The sequence below is a fragment of the Urocitellus parryii genome, chromosome 15 (assembly GCF_045843805.1).
Source record: "Urocitellus parryii isolate mUroPar1 chromosome 15, mUroPar1.hap1, whole genome shotgun sequence".
In the NCBI taxonomy this organism is placed as follows: Eukaryota; Metazoa; Chordata; class Mammalia; order Rodentia; family Sciuridae; genus Urocitellus; species Urocitellus parryii.
This window is the reverse complement of record NC_135545.1, coordinates 50,698,669-50,719,366: the sequence shown is the minus strand read 5'-3', so window position 1 is coordinate 50,719,366 and position 20,698 is coordinate 50,698,669. Positions and strand designations below refer to the sequence as shown.

At 49.2% G+C, this 20,698-nt stretch overlaps 1 protein-coding gene across 1 annotated transcript in view; it reads right to left on the bottom strand.

The window, feature by feature from the left end:
• Window positions 1-20,698, bottom strand: part of Vat1l (vesicle amine transport 1 like) — a 140,826-nt gene that overhangs the window by 69,782 nt on the left and 50,346 nt on the right. The window contains exons 4-6 of the mRNA XM_026393019.2: window positions 11,754-11,896; window positions 3,934-4,037; window positions 1,663-1,718 (exon numbers count right to left, since the gene is read on the bottom strand). Of these exons, the coding sequence (XP_026248804.2) occupies window positions 1,663-1,718; window positions 3,934-4,037; window positions 11,754-11,896 (303 nt within the window). The remainder of the gene's footprint in view (window positions 1-1,662; window positions 1,719-3,933; window positions 4,038-11,753; window positions 11,897-20,698) is intronic.

The window sequence follows — 20,698 nt, the reverse complement described above, 5'->3', positions numbered from 1 at the left end:
AAGAGGGAACATAATTAAGAAGGCAGAGTGAGAAATCCGGGTACAAGTCCAACACCTCTCTATAGATTTAAGAGTTTTTTTTTTTTTTTAAGAATATTTCAAAGCAAAGTTCTCCTTCCATTCTTTGTAATACCCTCTTCAAATTACTTCTAATCAACTAGCATCAAACCAGTCCCTCTGAGAACACAGGGCTCAGAGGGTTAATCTTTGTTCTTAGCCTTCAGCTACAAAGCATAATGCGCAAAGGAATCTACCTCCACCCTAGCTGCCCTAATCACCTAGCTGTGTGTCCGTGAGGGCCTTCGCTGAGTGTGAGCACACTGCAGTTATTTTGTTAGTGTCCTGTGTTGTGATTGTGCATTTAGTGGAGAAGGGAAAACGCTTTTCTTACAATTGCATCTAATGTGTGGTAACCCACAGCAGTCGGTCAGCATCACATTACTTACAGCCACATTAATAAAACAGGTGTGCGTGGTACCAAGTCTGTCTTCAGGGATGCGGGAACATGGCATCCCGAAGAGATAGGCCCCACCCCTGCTCCTCCTGCAAATCCTGTAGCCTAGATGATCCCTGACCCAGATTTTAAAGCCTCAATGGAGAATGAACGAAGCCCTCTAATTCCAATCTCATAGTTGTAGGGAGCAGGAACCTCCCAAAATCAGGGAAGGTTCAGGGTAAAGTTTCTGGCAGCTGGTGCTGGCTCTTTGGGAGCACATGACATCCCTGTAGTGCCGCACATAGAACAGACTCTCAGCTTCCCACGGATTTCCCTGACCGCTCTATTCAAAATGCCTCTGCCCCATCCTGCTGTTTTCTCTTCCGCATCCTATTTCAATCCCCTTCTGATGCTGGAGAGCCATCAATCACGTTATTATTATGTCTGTCTTAATTTGACTTTGCCTTCCTATTGGCATAGGAGAGCCACCTCTCTATGCACTGTGACTCCTGGATGCCTGGCACAATGTTGCAAACAGTAGGCACCAAGAAAATGCTTATAACAGTAAGTGAAGCCATCGGGCTGGGGAGGAAGCACACAGCAAGCACTGTGAGAAGCAGCAGGTCCCTGCTCTGGGGGTGGAGGGGAGTAAAAATAAAAGAAGAAGCCCAAATTTGCTAATGTCTAGCACTGCATAGCTCTAGACAGGAACACACATCCCTCCAGGCATCCAATAGGAGCAAATGCCCAGAGAGGAGGTTTCTCAATGGCAGACAAAATAATTGTGTATTCAGAGCTTGATAAAGTCATGGGATCCCACATAGTAGGATGAAAACACAGAAAAATCTCAGGCACACAAAGAGACCTGGTCATAAAGTGGCCAAACTGAGAGGCTGGTCCTCCCGGGAGCAAATAAAATGCACTAATGCTAAGTTCATTTCTGACTTATGATTAAAAACACAAATGCCTCAGTAGTCTCTGTTGAAATAAAAATAAAGCTTTCTTGAGTTTCCCAGCACTCCTACCTCTCGACTTCATTCAGATAAAAGAAGCTCAAGCCCTGGTCCTGCCTGGGTGCAGTGAGCAGGGCAGAGATGCAGGCTTTTTTGAAAATAAATGATGCAAATAAAGGACAAGCAGGAGCGGTCAGCGTCTCCGATGGAGGAGCTCACAACATACAAATCCACCCCCCAGCACGGTGCTGTTAGACATGCACAGGTACTTACTGATTTAGCAAAGCTGAAGAAGCTCTTGGTCTCTCCAGTTACCATGTTGGACGAACCTGCAGATGAAAGGGTCCCCAATCAGGCACTTGTTCATGGAAATGGGCATCACTCGTTACACCTGGAAGGACCACAGTTGTCTGGTGCCCAACTGGCAATGGCTTAAAAAGGAAGGGATAGGAGCTGGGCGTCAGGTTGACTGTTTTAACTAGGTGTCATTGGATCAAAGAGAAAATGGAGATTCTTCTCATGGTGACTAATGTCATTGGAAAACTGTGTAACAAAGGGCATCCAAGGCAAGTGTTTTAATGAAATGGTGCACTGCTGACACATCTGCCAGGTTCTGCTCTTTGAGAAAGGGACGGTGGGAAGCTGCTCTATGGGTCTGAATGCGATTCCCGAGCAAGGGAGAGGCGCAGGGCGCTGACCTGGCCTGGGCACCGAGGTGGTGGAGGGGGATTCAGATGGATGGAGAAAGAAGCACAGAAGAAAGAAGAGGAGGTTAAAAACAGGTTCAGAAGACGAGGAAATGGTGTGACCAGTGGGTCAGCCCCAGAGCAGTCTGGGCAGAGCGGTGAATGCCACTTGAGACAATGCAATGAGAATCTAGTTTTGCCAGTTTGTACAAGCAAGGCTCAGGTGGCAGGTGGGAGGTGGAGTTGGAGAAGTTACTGTAAGATGCTGAGACTGGGAGGAAGGACCCTCCTCCCGGGTAGGGGAGGAGGAGACTTAACAATATAGGTATACCATAATGGTACCTCTTCAGTGGCTTTCCTGACTTGTACCCAGAGACTTGGAAGTAAGTTTTTCTTAAGAGAATAATTATTTAATGACAAAATAATGTATATATTAAACTTAATTATTCAACCTGCGTAAACTAGTAGCCACTTTACTGCTTCTGCCTTTATGGGCTAACGTCCAGTAGGCATATGGCACAAGGCTTGCAGTAATTGGTAACCAAGGAATCAATGCAATGGATTTGATAATTATGACATTCAAGCTGAACTGCACAAAAATGACATCATGGAATTGGGCCAAAAATAGAACTACTGGGGGCTGGGGATGTGGCTCAGTGGTAGAGTGCTTGCCTACCACGTGTGAGGCCCTGGGTTCGGTCCTCAGCACCACATAAAAATAAAGTATTGTGTCCAATATAACTAAAAAATAAACATTAAAAATATAAATAGAATTCCTGGTAAATGATAAGAAAGACGAGGAAACTACCCATCTGCATGGTATTCGCCATATTTGTCATAATGCCCTTGGATTCCCAGAAGCCCTCTCACCAATAATAATAATAAATTATGTATCCACTTCCAAGGAAATATGTGGTCATGATAGAAATTATCAAAACACCAGCTATGGAGTATTTATCCATCTCTGATGAGCTCAATTCTCTTTCTGTTATAATGATCTAATGATGACAAAGAGATACTTATATTCCTCAAATATCTTTTTTATCAGCTTCTCAGCTAATGTCAGGGAAATGAGTGTTTTTTTTTCCCCCTGAGCTACCCAGAGTTAAGGTTCAATATCTATTGCACCTACAGGGCACAGAGCAGTCAAAAATCTCAAACATCAGGTAACTCCAGTATCCCTTTGCTTAGGAATATGACACCTGGCCTCATGTGAGCCTTTTTGTAGAGACTGCTGTTTAGATCAGCTTGCGTGCCTGTGACAGGGAAGAGGGGGCTCTAGAGTCTCCTGTTGGAGAAGATTTGCTCCCAGCTGTTTCCATCAATCTTCTCCACCACCAAGAGCGTAGAAATGGAGGTAGGCACAGCGCAGATGGGACTAGACCCGTGCCATCCTTCCATGGCTCCCATCTTGATGGGACATTCAGGTAGTCCGGAAGAAGGAGGGCAGCTCTCTGCAACCCATCACCAATCGAGATGAATCCCCCAGAGGCCTCCATATCCTGCCCACTTTTTTCCATCCTGCTATGGGTCCTCCATGCTGACATCTTCTTAATGTCCTTGAAGCCAATTGGTATTTCCCACTTCCTGTGGGCCAAGTCCCTCAAAGGTTCTACTCATCTTGGACTATCTTGGCTCAGCCTTGCTTTATCTATTCTAAGATAACAGGATTATGGGGAAGTAGGCACAAAGTTTATCATTAAAAACAACTAACAGCAGCATCAATAGAAGAAAAGAAACACGCCATCCTACAACCCCAACACACCAACCAGCACATTTCATCTCTCAGAGCCTTGGTCTTGGGCACAAGGGCAGCGTCCCTGTCACTGACCATGCCCTGCTGCTGTGTACCACTCACCATATAAAATGTAGGTTCCCAGGGGCTTGAGAAGGCTGAGGCCTTTCCCAGTGTTGTCCCCACACAGGCAATCCAAGACGATGTCCACACCTTCAGCGGAGATTCTAAATGGTGAGAAGACAAAGCAAAAGATGGAGAGCTGTCAGGAAGCAAACTGTAGAGCTTTCTCTTTTCTTGGGTCATGTCATTTGACACAGGATCAGGCAGAGGGAGGGACCTAGGAGAAGCCTTGGAGGTGGGTTTATCCTCTAAGACAAACTACAGATACCAAACGGAGTTACTATGGGGTCACCTCCTGATAAACCCAACCTGAGTTGAAAAAAGCTGGAGTAGAAATGTTATTGAATCCACCTCACCTCCTAGATGCCATAGCTGAGCAAGGCCTCTGATCACCAGGCTGGGGGAGCCGAGTCACTGCTGCTGCCCAGCATTGGGAGAGACTATGACACTGCCTCTTGCTAGCCCAGAAGATCCAAATGCAAAATGGGAAGTTCAATTATTACTAAATGCACATCGTTTTCATGCCAACGTAAAGTCAAAAGGTCTGAAGCCAACCATTGTCAGCCAGGGACTGTCTGTGAAAGAGATGCTGGAGGTAGCCAAGAACTGGCTGGTGGCTCACATCAAGAACCAGCCTGGAATCGAAGAAGGATGGTGGGCACTGGAGTCAGAAGGCTCCACTGGTACCAGCTGCACCACCCAACCTCTCTGAGCCTTAGCTTTCTCCTTTGTAAAGTGGAGTTAGTCTGTTTCTAACTAAAGGATGAGACAAGGTGACAAACAAAATGGGTGGCCCGGGCTTGCTGCAGAGCAGACATTCCATAAGCCAGTTGAAGAGCTCTATTTCTGCAGCAAGGCCCTGTGCTGGGATCTGTCCAAGGTGCTGAGATAGAGTCAGGAAGGAAACCAGCATGCTCCCAGTTTTCTTGGGGCTACTGGTCCAGCAGAGAGGCACTGTCATCTAACTTGCAAGCTTTTACTTGCCCAGTCTCTAGGTATAACCTAAAACTGATTCTTAGAGGATGAGGGTTAAATAGAGAAGCTCTTCCTTAATGCTGGAAGGCTGCGGAGAGAACACACATTTGTATTCCACTGGACAAGCAACACGGGTTTATCTTTTCTGTTCATTTATTTATACATCCATTGATTCTCCTAATGCATTTAACAAACATTTACTGGGTTTCTGTTGTTAGGAGACACTACACAGGAGAGGGCTGCAGAACAGGCAGGTTCCAGAGATTGTTGAGGAACTATTGATGCCCACGAGACCCCTGTTGTGGCTGGTGTTGCTCCGTTCAGACAGGACTAGCCTTTCTTCAGGACTGTGAGTCTGTGGGATTATTTGCTATAATATTTGTATCAGCAGATATCTCAATTTCTCTACCCCAACACGGGCATCATGGCCCATGTCAACAGCTGAGTCTGTCTCTGTTCCTTATAAAATACCCAGTCTGTGGCGAGCTCTGATGGGGACAGAGGTAGCAAGAGACCACCCTAACAGAGAGGCTCCAACAGAGCACCTCAGGGGCTTTGGAAGATGACCCACTGTCGAGTGCTGGTGGATGAGCAGGAATTGCCCAGGTGACTCAGGGAAGGCATCTCTCAAGAGAATACAACAGCTTGACCTGGGCTAGCAGAAGGCGTTGGGACACCAACCATGGTAATGAGAAGCCAGGACTTTGGCCTTGTGATGAAAGGGCCCAGACACTGGCTGCCACCACCAGTGGCTAGCTCGGAGGTGGGTGGACAGGGGCCAGGGGGTAGTGTCGCACTGGGCTTAGGATCATGAATTTTGCCTCAGTGTTAAGCATGGAGTTCTGCCACTTGCTGCGTGGCCTCAAGTGATTTACTTAGCTTCTCTGTACCTAAGACCTCCTCATCTGTGAAAGGGGATAATGATGATGGCACTTTGCAAAACTTGTAAGAGCTGGCACAAGCAGAGCACAGAGCCTAGCTCACGGTGGGCACAGGGTCCACAGCAGCTTTTATTACCTTTGGTCAGAATGGCCTGACTTAAAGAGGGTCTTTTGGCTAGGAAAAGGGCAAGAAAGAAGAATATTCAAAACCCCAGCAAGCCACCCATAGACCCAAGCAGCCTTCCAGGTGGCTGACATCACCAGTCCAGAAACCAGCAGAGCTGAGGCCGATGCCCTGGATCTTTCTAGGAGAAAGAGCATCCACGAGCGCTCAGTACAGGCCAGGTCCACTGTCAAGAGATCCTGAGAGTCATCCATTCCTACCTCCTCCCTGCCCGGGTCCAGGGCCGCAGTTCTCTCTATTTGATGGATGGAGAACTGAGGCTGAAGAGGTCAGGTGACTTGCTCCCGGGCTCACTGCAGAGAATTGGGGGTTGGGGTTGTGGGGTGGGGGTGGGGGTTTAGTTCATCACATCTGGAAACCAGGAGGGCCCAGAGGCACAGAATGGCTTTGCAGGATGAACTGTGGCCACCCTGGGGTGACTGCCACTGTCACTTCTCAGCCACGCAGGCTCTAGCAGGGACTGAGCAAGGCAGGCTTCATTCCCAGGTCCTGAGGATGGGGGTCCAGGTGCTGCTTGTGCACACCAAGTAGGGAGTTCCTCAGGGCAGAGCTTCAAGACGGCTAAGTGCTGCATCCCCGTTCTGTCACCACGACTTTGGCCAATGGACCACACTGAAATGGAACCTTACTGACCTGAACTCGGGTCTGTTTAGAATGTCCCAGGTCCCACACCAGCCTTAGGACTGGCCCTCCGGGGACCCGCTCATGTTGGCCAGCCCCTCAGAGTCCTTCCAAGGCCGTCGTCGGGAAAATCGCCAACAGAGCCAAATAGCTCATCACGGACACACGGGCCACCCTCCCTTCTAATCCCCACTTCCAGGGTGACCAACCACCTGTACATGACAATAATTAGGTAGAAGCAGAGCGGTTCGGGGCAGAGGCCAACCGCAGGGAATTTTCTGTCTGCGCTCTCTGCTGGCATAAAATCCCTGTGGATTTAAAAAGCAAACACAAAAGAGCTCCAGCTCAGGGATTCTGGGGCCAAATCCAGCAGCAAGACGTTTTGGAATTGCTGATCCGGCCCCTTGTATCTGTCCTTCCTTTGTTCCCCTCGCCCCCGGCCCCTCCATGGTGAATGCTGCCTCTTGGCTCTCCACCCACATGGATCAGGGAGGAATTTCTGTCGAGTGGTGGCAAGTTCCTATGGAACCATTGCTGGGAGAGAGGCCCTCGACCTGCCAAGAGGCGATCCCTTTGTTCTGATTTTGTTCTGACATAACCTGGCTTGAACCCCGCTGAAGGGCTTTGCAGAGCATGGTCCCTGTAACCTGTGGCTCCCTTTAAAATTTCTCTTAATTTTTAACTGAACACATTTAGAGGTACATGTACACAAATTGTAACGTGTACATCAGGGACATTGGCCCATCTGTCACTCATCAAGTTCATCTTTTGCCATCACCAAACACTCATCATTCCAGGGGTCCTTCCCTGGGAGCAGTTTTGCTCACACCCTGCCATGAGTGATGGCTGGAGACATCTTGCATTGTCTCAGCTTGGGACAGGGGCAGGCATTACTACGTCTAGAGAGGAGAGCCGGGTTGAGAATCCTGCAATGCATGGGACAGCATCCGGTGGCAGAACCATCAGCCTGGAATGCATGTGGGTCTGAGAGAGAGAAGCCCTCATCTGGCCGGATCCTCCTGGGCACAGCATCTAGCCCATCACAGGTACTCGGTCTCACATTGCCATGTGCTTCCACCCAGGCTGCCTGGCTTCCTCATGGGCTCAGGGGCGAGCCACCTGCCTTTGGGAGGGTGAGTGTGGGTGGGAGGAGACCACAGGCTCTGGAACCAGAACCACATGGGGCTTAGTCCTGCCACAGGGAGGGGTGTGGAATCAAGTAACTCAGGATGCATTGGGCTCTCTGAAAAATAAAGACAATGTCTACTTTACAAAACGGAGCTCCTCCGTGTTGTTTGGGCTTCCAATTAGATGGTGCTCACCTGTGTTTCCCAAACGCCTTATCTTTTCCCATCGGGTGCTAGCTTTACTCTCTTGCTACTGCCCCTATAACCATCTGTCCCTACTAGTTTGGATGCCTTGGGTCACAGGGATGTGTGTGTCTGGCTCCTCACGGTGTCACGAGGCCCCTTCACAGGAATCAACAGTGTGTGAATAAATGAATGAATAAAATACAGCCTGAAATAATACTGGGCACCACTTTCCACCAAAGGAAGTTTACAATGTTTGATTTTTAAGAAAAGATGTTTTGAAATAGCTTTATTGAGGCACAACTGACGCACCAAACCTGCACACATTGGAGGTATACAACTCGGCTGTGACCCAGGTTCACACCTGAGGACCTATCATCACCCTCAAGGTGACCAATGCATGCTTTCTGCCCCAGAGCTCCCTCGAGGTCCCTGGTTAACCAAGGGAAAGGTTGGCAGGTTAGAGTCCCTACCTCGTGCACCTCTGAGTCTATGAGGGAAAAAAGCCATATTCCGTGTCCCATCTATGCCTGTGAGTAGTTTCTTGCCTTGAGGGATGGTGTAAGGTGCACATAATGTGGTCTAAGCAAACTTGGCAGAACAGGAGGAGACCGAAAGCTGTTCTTCTCCATCTTGCCCTGCCCGAGAGCTCCTACTTGGGACCCTCCCCACTTGCAGAAATCCTGCTTGTCCCCCAAGTGTCCCTGAGGGGCTGTCCATCTTGGTCCCCTCTGATCTTCTCTCTCCTTTATTTCTGGAGCCCTTACATCAGGTGCACACGGCTCAAGGTGTCTCGCTCTAACTCGGCTCACTCGCAGTCACGGCTCTCCTCCCAGACAGACGGAAGGCGGTGAAGGTGAAGTCTGTATCATACATATTTTTTCCTCTTCCCTTTAAAATATTTGGCTGAAGGCTGAGAGTGCATGCAAAAGAGGTGTGCTGCTTGACTGGTTTATAAGAGTTCTCACTGTAGGAAATTCATCATTTTTTTCTAGTTCATCACACACATAATCAGGTAACCATCTCTGTGATCAGAAAATAAAGGAGAGTGGCTCTGCCCACACTCGTGATGTATGTTAGCAGTTGATATTTTCCGTTTCATTTTACGTGCAAAGCTAGTTTGTGCAAAGCTAGGACGCAGGCATAGATGGAACATGGAATACGGCTTTTTTTTTTTTCCCTCAATATGCTCCCAGGAGTGTTTTTCCATTATGTGACAGTCGTCATAATTAGCTGTTTGTAGGGGCTGAGGAATATACTCAGGCTGGTGGGTGTAGCCTAAGCCATGGAGCTGGTTCCCTTCTGCTGGATGGGGCAGCTGGCTCCGGGTCCCCTCTGCTGCAGACACCGTGCGTGGCTCTGCACTAGGCAGCGTGGCTCCCGCAGCTTCGTCTCACTCTGGGCTGTTTGGAGGGCAGGATGAGCAGGACACAGGTTGCCACCATGGCCGTGGCTACCCAGTCACTTCCAGTCCAATCCCAGGGTCTCTGCTTAAGACAAGAGTGAGCTGCCGGAGTGGTATCTGAAGGAAGGTGGGGAGGTGGCCTTAGGTGCTGTTGCCTCTGCTCTTCTGATACCAGTGGAAATCACTGATCCTGGTGCAGAGGAGCAGGTCAGGGACAGGGAGAGGAGGGGAGGAGCAGCTACATGGCAGATGGGGTCCCTGGCTAGGGGGTGTCACTTCTTCAGGAAAGCTGCCTGGCGCTTTTCTTAGCCTCCCCACCTCCAGCTGCCTCCAGCTGCACCGGCCTCCTTTCAGACCCTTGAACTGACCCAGGGCCTCAGCACCTGCAGCCCCCGGCCAACGGCTGGACCCTTCCACTCTCAGCCAAGTCTCGCTCTTCCACTCATGACCCGATTTTTCCCCGTGTGTGTATATCCACTAAGGCTCTGCATTTCTCTACCAGAACACACATCACAAGTATAAACCAATTCATTCTCTTTCGAGTCTTATTTGCTCACCCCACCCCTGCAACTACATTTCAATCTCTAGAAGGACAGTGACTCTAAGGGTTACTGTTGGGTCTCCCTCCTGGGCACAGCCCCTAGCCCATCACAGGTACTCGGCACATAAAGAGTGAGACAGTACTTGGAAAAAAAAATCACTTAAAGGGGTGAAAGAAAGATGGTGGAAGGGATTGGTGGTAGTCTCTCATCTGTTTTGCAGACCGCAGCCTGAGAGGCTCAGGGTAAAAGTGGAAGAACCACCTGAGAGCTATGGTGCTGGGCAGAGGGGCGTCTTTAAAGTGGGCCTGCTTATCTGGAAATGGGGTGGGGGAGTTCCACGTCTAGATTCAAAGCTCTTCTATCGTGTCAACATTCTTCTCCTGGAATATCGGGATGATCTTAAATTATATACAAATTTCTACATTCGAGATTTAAAAATAGACCATTGGAAGATTTCCTTTCCTAGAAACTCCCTAAGTTTCACCAAGTTGGTCTAAATCCATCACCTCCAACAACCTATTCTGTGGTCCCCTGGTCTTTCATTTTCCATCTTAATTTGTGATTTGGAGAAAATGGCTCCTTAGCTATGAGGTTGACGAGGCTACTTAATACGGGTGTACCTTACAAGGTAGGGCTGAAAATAAGCCACACTGAAATGGTGGCTCCTGGCCACTCTGAACCTCTCCTGGAGCAGAGCGGACCCCAAGCCTGAGCACAGATCCCCAAGCAGCAGCCAGAATGAGCCACATGGGTCATCTGCAACCAGGAGGCAGCTGGGTTTCCTTAGGATTCCCTGTTCACTCACATGCGCAAACCCACACACACACACACACACACATACATATGCACACACATTACTCTCTCACATTCATGTACACACAGCCACCATCAGGAGCCACAGCATCAAAGGTGGAAAGTGGATCCAGCTATAAACCTACATTCCCCAGGTGACTGCAGTGGCCAGAAGACTGGTCTCCTTGGCTCCCTCTCCTCGACCCACCACCAGGGACTGAGCAAAACCTAAATCTGATCACGTCAATGCGGTAGTCCTTGCTAGCTCTTGGAGGTTTCCCCTTTGGGTGCTCCGTTGTCAATATCCATAACTGGATCAGGTAACCAGACATCCCTAGATTTGCACAGATAAGCTTTTCCCGCTCTGAGGAGCTCCTTAATATGCATGCGCCTGGCAACCTCGCTAGGGTGCCCCCAGCCCCATCTTCCTATGGGCAACCTTAGCACAGGCTCCACTCTTCAGAGAGAACTCGTACATGAACAGTGTGAGGCCCCAAGTCAAATGCCTGGCTTGAACCAGGGCTCCACTCTTTACCCCTGGGCCAGCCTGCCTGCTGCCCTCTAGATGGTTTCCCAGATTGCTCTCAGGGAGGTGTGGCCCAGGACCTGAGCAGGAGCAAAAATAGGAGCAGGATGTGCGTTCCTGCTGGGACTGACCCTCAGAAGCCCCTCGTGCATGCCCTCCCCGTGCTCCTTCCATCTGCCAGCGAGAAGCAGAGGACACAAGACCCAAGACAATGGCAGAATCATAAAGTGAAAAGAGCCCAGTCCCTGAGTCTCCTTACAGAAGACGATCCATCCAACGTGCATCTTTGGCTGGTACGTGAATGGATGAGGAATAAACTCTGATGTGCTAAGGCAGTGGAGTAACACCTACCTGACTCTTAACACATTCCTCCGCAAGTTCTTTAACAGCTTGGTTTCTTGGGGTAAGATTAGGGCTGTGGGAGGATTGGATGAGCTAATGCGTGTGAAACACGGGCCTGGAGCTAGCAATACCAAGCCCCCTGTACATAGTTGTTATTATCACCGTTATCAGCTATTCTTTAAGCCAATGCTGCTGCTGTTTGAGAGAAGAGCAGTGCTAAGCCTGAGCAAGCAAGTGCCTACCTTTTGACTTCTTGCACGTAGTCTGCATTTCGATCAAAGAGGTGGGTCACGGACTCTTTGATTGCTTCATGCTTGAAAGTAGATGCCGTTCCAAAGACGGTCACATTGGGTACGGTGGAACACAGCTGAGCCACAGCTTGGCCCTGGAAGTGACATATACACACAGGCGAGTCACACACTAGGGCTACCATGTTCAATGAGGTATTATAGGTCTCAGGTTGAGGACCTGGTACGAAATGTGGCACTGAACAGATACTCAATAAATCTTCATTATCTTTTCTTTCCCCTTAGGGGCTTATTACATCCAGAGCTGAGATATCCAGGCAGAGACAGGAAAGGTCAACATGAGTTTTAAGTATTAAAGGGTCAGGGGCAAATTACAAATGCTGTCAGGAGTGGGTGGTTTTCCATATCCGCTTCCAATAAGGTCAAAATTTAAGTAATCGGACAAAATGCCATGACCACGCGTGTTCAGAAACCTTCTAGCGAAACCCAATCTGCTGGTAATTAAGATGCATTCTGAAACCGCTGCCTGTTTCCAGCATACCATCTGCCATTTTAAGAAGGGAAAATTATCCTACCAGAGTCATGTGCAGTATTCATTTCTGCCCATCTTATTTTCCTGTCTTGGTGTTGGTGGATAATTCAGGGTGGCAGGTCAATTTATGGAAATGTTATCTTATCAGCAGTTGCAATTAAAGCAACATGGAGAGACTCACAGGACGTCAGAGCTGGCAGGTCATCCAGGTGCCTCTTCCCTGTCATTGTTTTTCAGAGAAGGGAAAGGACACCCGGAAAAATAAAGGTCACCCCGTTTTCCAGACGCACATCTGAAATTCAAAGCAAGACCTCCTGACTGCAGTTATTGCCATTTTCCTTTATCCTGTGCTGTCTACTGATTCTGACATTTTAAGCTAAGCAGACTTCTAAGTCGCTACCTAAAATAGACACGTCATCGGCACGCTCCCTTGGAGGTCAGCGGTTTTAGAACATGGGTGTGAACCCAAGACCGTAGTAGGCTGCAACTCTTGTTCCAAGAATAGCTTTGATATTTGTTTATTTTTTTTTATATCCCAGATTGTATAGAACAAAGAAGGTTCCATCCTTGCTAGTGAGGGTAGCTGTCAGCAACCGGCATGGCAACTCTCTACAGTTAATTGGCCTCCTGTGAGTCACGGTTACAGCTCCATAGCCACGGGGCTTGAGCTAACCTTGTACTAACTGGGAAAGGAGCTTAGAATTGATTCCAGTGTCCCTGAAGTTCCTCTGCCCTCTGTTCTTGGGCAAGCATGACTTTTCTTCATTCAACTGTTCTTCAAATTTCTATTAAGTAGTAGTCACACGGTGCTAGCGAGAGACGTCTGTGTCAGAAATGACCTGCACACCCTCGCCGCTTGTCTCAGGCTGCCCGCAGAGTCTTAGACCTGCAGATACAGCTACCACTCTGGCATGTTCCCAAGGCACCATCAGACTCCACTGACCCTAAACATAACCCGTGACCCTCGGCAAAGAGGCTGCTCAAGCAAAGTGTCCCAACCGGGCAGCTTAAACAATAGAAATTTCTTTTCTCACAATTTGGGGGCTTAAAATCCAAAATCAAGGCGTTGGTAGATGGGTTCCTTCTCGGGGCCAGGAGGGAAGCCTCTGTCGCAGCGTCTCTGCTGGGCTTGCTGAGGGACATCTTCTCCCTCTGTCTCGTGACCTCCCCTCCCCTCTAGGCCATTCACACTGGATTAGGGCCACCCCAAGGACGGAGACCCTGACATTGTTTGGATCGGAATCGTCCCCCAGAGGTCCATGTGCGGAAGACTTCTGTCCCCAAGTGGAACTACTCGAATGTTGAGAACCTTTAAGGCGGGAGGTTAGTGGGAGTTTTCAGTTTGGAGCAGAATGCCCTTGAAGGGAATACTGGGACCCCAGGATCTTTCTCCCCGTTTCCTGGCTGCCATGAGATGAGCCATCTGGCTCCACCTGGAGCCCCAGGCCTGATGCCGTCTCGCCATAGGCGCCCCAAAGCCATGTGGACAATTTATGATGGACTGGAACCTTGGAAACGGAGCGTTAAAGTCAACCTTTTCTCTCCAGGGGTTGATTTCTCTCAGGCGTTTGTCATAGTGTCGGGAAGCTGACCCATAGACCCTGTCTCCAAGGAAGGCCACGCTTTGAGCTGCCCAAGGTTGGGCAGGAATTGGGGGTTGAGCCAGGTCAACACGGAACACTCCTCTCACTGCCTCCCTTCTTCTGGGTAGTGGACAGATGGGTTCCACCACTGAACCGGGAGTCCAGGTGTCACCTGGCACTCCTCGCCCCCCACAGCCCGTGAGTCACCCCCATATTCTTCATATCTCTTTTTCTTGATCCACATTGGTTCTGGCTGGATCAGGGCCGTGCTCTTGTGAAGGACCTGGCTGCCTCCCTGTGTCCTCCCGAGGCCAGAGGGAGGAGCACCTCCCCCAGGACAGTGGCTGCCACAGCCTTCCCTGGCTGCCTGCTGGCCCATCTGTGTGCTCAAGGTGCACGGGGACTGTGCCTCCATTGTCTCTGTCCCCAGGGCCTGGCACGGGACCTGGCACGCAGCAGGAGGTTGGGGCAGCTTGTTGAGTGGATGTTTGAGAAACTGGCGGGGTCAGTGTCCTGGGGCAGTTCAGGTTTGTAGAGCTGGGATGCAGCATGGGTTTAAAAGTGATCATCAGAACTGACACAGGAACTGAACTTACTTTTGGAGCGCAGTGTGGCATTCTGACACATGTCCATGATGGGTCCCCATTCGTCAGGGTAATTGAGTCCTTCACCTCAGACCTGTGTCATTTCTTTGCATTGGGAATAAATATTCAAAATCCTTTCTGCTATTTATTTTGAAAGAGTTACTGAATGGCTCTCCATAGTTACCCTGTGCTAGGGGACAGTAGCAGTTACTCCTCTCCAGCTCCACCTCTGTGCCTGTCCTCGTTCCGTTCCTCCCTCCTGCATGCCTTCCCAGGTCTGGTGACCACTCTTCTGTCTGGGCTCCTTTGAAATCAACTTTTTAGCTTCCAGTAAAGGTGAGGGCAGGCTTATTTCACTTAACCCAATATTCTCCAGTTCCAAGCCTGTTGCCTCAAGTGACAGAATGTCTCTTTTTCGCGGCTTAATAACATTCCATCTTGCACATGGAGCGCATCTTCCTTCTCCATTCACCCATGAGCGACACCTGGGTTGGGTCCTGGGCAGGGCGCTCAGGAACAGTGCTTAGGTGTACGTGAGCGCAGCGTCTCCTCCAGGTGCCGCTTCCAGGTCCTTGGGTACAGACTCAGCCGCAGAACTGCTGGGTCATATGGCAGGTCTCTTTCCAGCTCTTTGAGGAACCTCCATACTGTTTTCCAAGGTGGCGACAGTGATTTACATTCCCACCAACAGAGAAGGAGGACTTCCCTTCTGAAGTACAGATTTAATTAACATGGGCCATCTCTAACTGGAGCAGAGCTTTGCCATGTCCATTTGAAAGACACGGTAAAAACAAACAAACAGAGCCACCATAAGTAATCTGGTCCACCCACGTACACACAGCCATGCAGCTCTACCTGCGAGGTACTTCCAGGAGATGCCCCTGGATGGTCTCATCATGGGGTGACGGTCGTGTGCACATTGAAGTGAGCACTATACAAACCTCGATGCCACTCACTGATGCTGGACTGTGTCAAAAAGAGCCATAAACAGGAGATGTGGGGGGCTGCCCCCGGCCACACAGCCTAGCACTGAATGGTAAATGTTATTTCACTAAGTTCAGGAGAGTAAATACACACGCCAGATCTCGGCCCCGAGTGGCTATCTTCACCGTGGCTAACAACACACCAGACCCAAGCGAATAACATGTTGTGGGTGGTGTCTTGATGGTGACGTGGTCAACAGGTGGCAAGAATCTTTCAGTTCCATTTCAGTCTTAGGGGACCCCCATCTTGTATGATGTTAGTTGTTGACTAAAATATCATTAAGCAGGTGTGACTCTATTTAAATTAAATATAATAAATATTATGTATTTATAAATATAATAAGTATAAGAAATATATATTAAATATATTGTACATATAACACATAAGCATTATGTGTACTATGTAATGTGCAGATGTAATATATATGATTGTAATTAGAATAAAGCATGATCAGTATTATATTAGTGTTATAAACATATATGTACAATGAGTATTACATATATATAAATTTAATAGTACAAAACAATTAGTGGATAGTTATGAACTATAATACAATTCATAGGCTATGAGTATCAAACATGATTTAGTAATTTACATCATTAGAGAGAGAGGTGCTGGAAGACACGAACTCAGCACACCAATTTGCAGGCTCCCAGTTCTCCATCAACTCACTGAGGTGACGAGAGGCCCTTAGTAGACCCTCAGTGATTTTTATTTTTTAAGGTAAATAACGCTCAGCATTCTGTATTTAAAGTGCTTTCCCTCACAGCTATAGGAAATCTGTACTCTGCCTTCTCACGTCTCCCAGTAAGTGCAGGATCAGCAGCTCATTTATCCTCGCTCTCCTGCATGCCTGGCAAATAGCACGGGCTCAATAAACATTTGTGGAAGATGGAATGAATTTTCAATAAAAAGGATTTTGCAGTTCACCTGCAGACCCAGGACATGAAGTGAACAAGACAATCCATGCTCCCGCAGCTGCAGGGGGGAGATCCGAGTGGACCTGTTCTAATGGACTTTCCTTCCCCCTTGGTGAGAGTTCTACACCAAGTCCCTCCCTGCTGCCCCTCTCTAGGGCCAGCGACACAGCAGTCACAGCAGCCGTGGTTCCCTTTGTCCTCACATGGCCGGGTGCTGTACCAAGGGGCGTCATGAGATCCTTAAACCACCTTTAGACAAAGTATCTTGATTTCCCATTTTCACTTAAAAATGGGGATTCGGAGAGGGGAAGGGACTTGGGTAAATCCAGAGACCCAGGACTCCGAGGCTTCTCTGCTGTTAGTCTAGCGAAGCTCTGGATGGCTGACATGGGGACTCCAGTCTTAGAGACCTGGCCTCCATGAAGGCCCCCTGGAGGCCCCATCTGGACAGCTCTGCCTCGGGCTCTGCAGGTGGACAGATTTTCAGCTGGATTTCAATCAGCCTTGTGGCTATTCCAGGGCTGCGGGGCTGTCCCCAACTAGCACAGGCAGCAGGAATCCAAGGACAGCAGTAATAAGGGAGATGTTTTGGGTCCCTGAGATATGTCTCTTGACAACAGACTGGTAGTTCAAAGCCACATCCTATTCCAGAAAAGCCAGGTGCAGTAGACAAATGATTATAGAAATAACTGCATTTCTATAAAAGGCTTAGTAAACTGTGTGGTCCACATTAAGGACTGAATGAGTGACAGTTTTTGGCTGTAACTGTTGGAATTGGGACAAAGCCTGGATGAAATTCTGGTTACCCAGTAAATGGGAATTTAAGATAGATGATCCTATTGATGTGCTGAGATTCAGGATTTGGCATCAGAGACTCAACTAATCAGGAGACAGGATAGATGGCTCTAGGGTCTCTATAATGTAGGCATCATGTACCTCTCAGCCTCTTCTCATCATATGCAAAAACTTTAGCTTTGATCACAGGGAAAAACACCCAGTTCTTTCAAAGTGTCACCCTATGTCTGACCACAGGATCTTTACACATGCAGCTGTTCTCATCTATAACGCTCCAGGAACCAGATTGCCTTTATTTTCCTTTGTGTTATCTGTTGCTGCAAATCTGTTGACCTCATGTGACACTCGTGTAACAAGTGAGTGCTGAGAATAAGACACTTTAGAGGTGTGTGGCTAAGGTAGGAGGAGGAGATGAAGAGTGCGGCTAGAATTTTTCAGTTGCTCAAAATATAAGAATGGATAACTATTTTGTTTTTAATGCAAAAGAGCAACAGACACATTGGGGAGACTTGGTAGTTGCTGTCTGTCTCTCTCTCTTTATTCATTACATAAGTCAGGGCATCTCTATGTGGAGGGCCGGGACCAGCATCCTCCCTATCCAGGGGCTTGTGGGAATGCAGTTCCCCAGGTCTACCCAGACCTGTGGAGTCAGACACTCTCAAGTGTCGGAGGTGGATGATGGGGGTGCAGCCTGATTTTTAACGAGCTCTCTGGGGGACCCCAGTGCAGCCCACGGGAGTCTTTCTGACTGCCGACAGGGCCTCTAGCAGCTCATCAGACGGTTGGTTTAAAGCCTGGGCAGGGCCTGATTCTCAGGACATATTCATAAGCTCCCTGGGGGACTCTCAGGTGCAGCCAGGCTGAGACCCCTGCTCCCTGAGGTCTCCTTCCTGCTGTCCTCTAACACTCCCCTTCCTCTTTGCCTGACTGTGGTGACATCACAGCCTGTGGGTTCGGTGTGTGGGATCCTGGAGATGTGGGGTGACTACCGCGGCCTTGGGTGACTCAGAGACACAGGAGGAGAAAATCAGCCCGCGCTCTGCTGGCAAGGTCTGCAGCTGCTGTGCTGGGAGCTGCTCAGCCAGCGGCCACAGCCCCTGGGCACAGGTTTGCCAGCCAGTCCCAGCTCTGTCACTTGACTGCTGACGTGACTATTTAAACAGAGCTCCCTGCAGAGGCTCTGGGTTAAGAAGCAAGTGGGCCAAGCAGTGAGGAGCAGAGGTTGTTCACTCCACCTCACCTGTGCAGAGCTCACCGCGCACCGAGCAGGGTTCCATGTGCTGCACGAATCACTTGATTCTCACACAGCAACAAGATTTGAACCCATGTTGTCTGGCTGCGGCTTCCACGATCTTAACCACTGTCCCAGCAATGGGTCCAGAGGCTACATGAAGAGAAGGAAGAGGGACATCTCCCACTGGCTAGTTACTCCTTGTCAAGCACTGTGTGGGCCACTTGCCACACAGTTCATGCTCCCTGCCCATCAGCAGGCTCCGATACAAGGGTACTCCCTCCAGGTCATCCCACCAGTCACTGGCAAAACCAGAACTGGAGGTGATGGGATTTCAACCCCAGCCTCCTTGGTGCTAAGCCCCTGACCTCCATGCAAACAATGAAGCAGCCTGAGATGGTGGTCATGCCGGCTGGAGGCCCAGCTCTGTCCCTGGGGCCATGCTGGACTCACTGCTGGCTGACCTTGGGCAGGCTGAGCCTGGAAGAGCCTCAGATTCCTGCTCTTTAGGTCAGGGATGATAATGGCTCCTCCACAAGGTCAAGTGTGGGTCACACGTAACGTGATCTACCCAAGGTCAACGCAGACAGGTGCTCAATAAGCTGGCATCTTCCTGGTGCCCTCCAAACTACCTCTTCTAGGAAGCCTTCCTGAGGGACCTGAAAGAGCTGACGTCTTGCCCCATCTATGCCCAAGGGCCAATTACTGTTTGAGCAATAAGGAGAGGCAGCCCTAAGGTGGGTGAGGTCCCCTCTTTCAGAACTAGACCAAACAGGGTAGCTATGAAGGGGTCCTGGACACACAGGAGCAGAAACACTGCCCTGAGCCTGTTTGGGTGACCTCAGTGTGTTCCATGAGTGCCTTCCATGAGCAGGAAAGGCCAGAGCAAACCCCAAAGGTCTCGTCTAAGGCAGCTCAGCATTTGGGAAGGACTTTACTACAGCACTCTTGGGCTTTGTGACTTTGAAAAGCTACTTTATCTCTCTGATCCTCAATAACTTCATCTATAAAATGCAGAAAGGGCAGGTGAGGGGTTCACGTGCCATAGGCCAGCATGCTTAGTACAGGGCCAGGTACGCAGGAGGTGCTCAGCCAATTTTTAGGGCTCTTGTTCTTCTTACTCAAAGACCACTCCATTCAGTGTTGGGATCTTTGGTCTACTAATTTCAGATTAAGTAGCTTTTCCTCGGGCCCTCTGGGATTTATGCTCGTCAACTGCAGGACAGGTAGCTGGGTTGGAAGGGCTCAATCTGAAACCATGGCCACTGCCCCCCAGCTGGTGCCCTATTACAGTTTTGTGTGGATTATTAAAAAGGCCTTGTACCTCCTGATAGGCAAAGCTGTGAGTCTAACCAGCTGGAGTACGGACAGCCCCTGCTCACTCCCCAGGGTGGGTGTTTTTGTGCAGTGTATGGACGGCCCAGCTGCACATGGCACCTCTACTAAGTAATCCTTGTGTCCCTCATCAGCAATGCTCTCCAAGTGACGAATGCCATGCGTGGCCATGAGATGGTCCACAGCCATATACCACTTCCCTCCTAAGAGCTGGATTCCAGCAAAGGTGTGGCTAGAGTCCTGGCCGGCGTGCAGCCCAGCCCACCAGATGGCTAAGTCCCCTTCTTGGAGCTCTAAATCACAGGGTCAGAGTCACTTGCAGGCTGGCTGCCTTCCATGTGGTGCATCTGGATAGATTTCCTGGGTGACTGCATTTGCATAGTGGGAAGCTGGATTCGCATTTCCAGCCAAATTACAATTTGTACCCACCTAAATTGTGGTTTGGAGCTGTGGTTTTGATAAATGCATCTCTTTCCAAATAAACACCTAAAATAGCAAAACCAAAAATAATTGAACTACTGCTAGGTAGGGTGACCATTTGTTCTGTACAATTTATTGTCTAAATTGGGACTCTTTGTGAAACAGGTTGCTATTATTAATCTGCCACGATTGGTAGGTGTAAACTGGAAATGTTCTGGGTAAAGTCAGTCCTATAGCCACTCTAATAGTAAGTCAAGGAAAATAACTTATCTCGTGGCCAAGAGAGAAGAGCATCAGTGAGGCGTGGATTGGGATCCTTGGATCTACTAAGCATCACTGGAGGTACCTCGACCTGGTTAGCTGGTGGTTGTGCCTACAATAAGGGGATAAGTCGCCTCGTCTGGGTACCACGAGTCAGAACGGGGGCCGGGGGGGAGCCATGTGCAGGCACCAGCATAAAGGGAGACCTGGAAGCTTGCTTCCCTCCTGCAGCTCTGTGTCATTACGACAGTCCTGATCCCAAACACAGGGGCAGTGAACCAACCTGCGACTGCG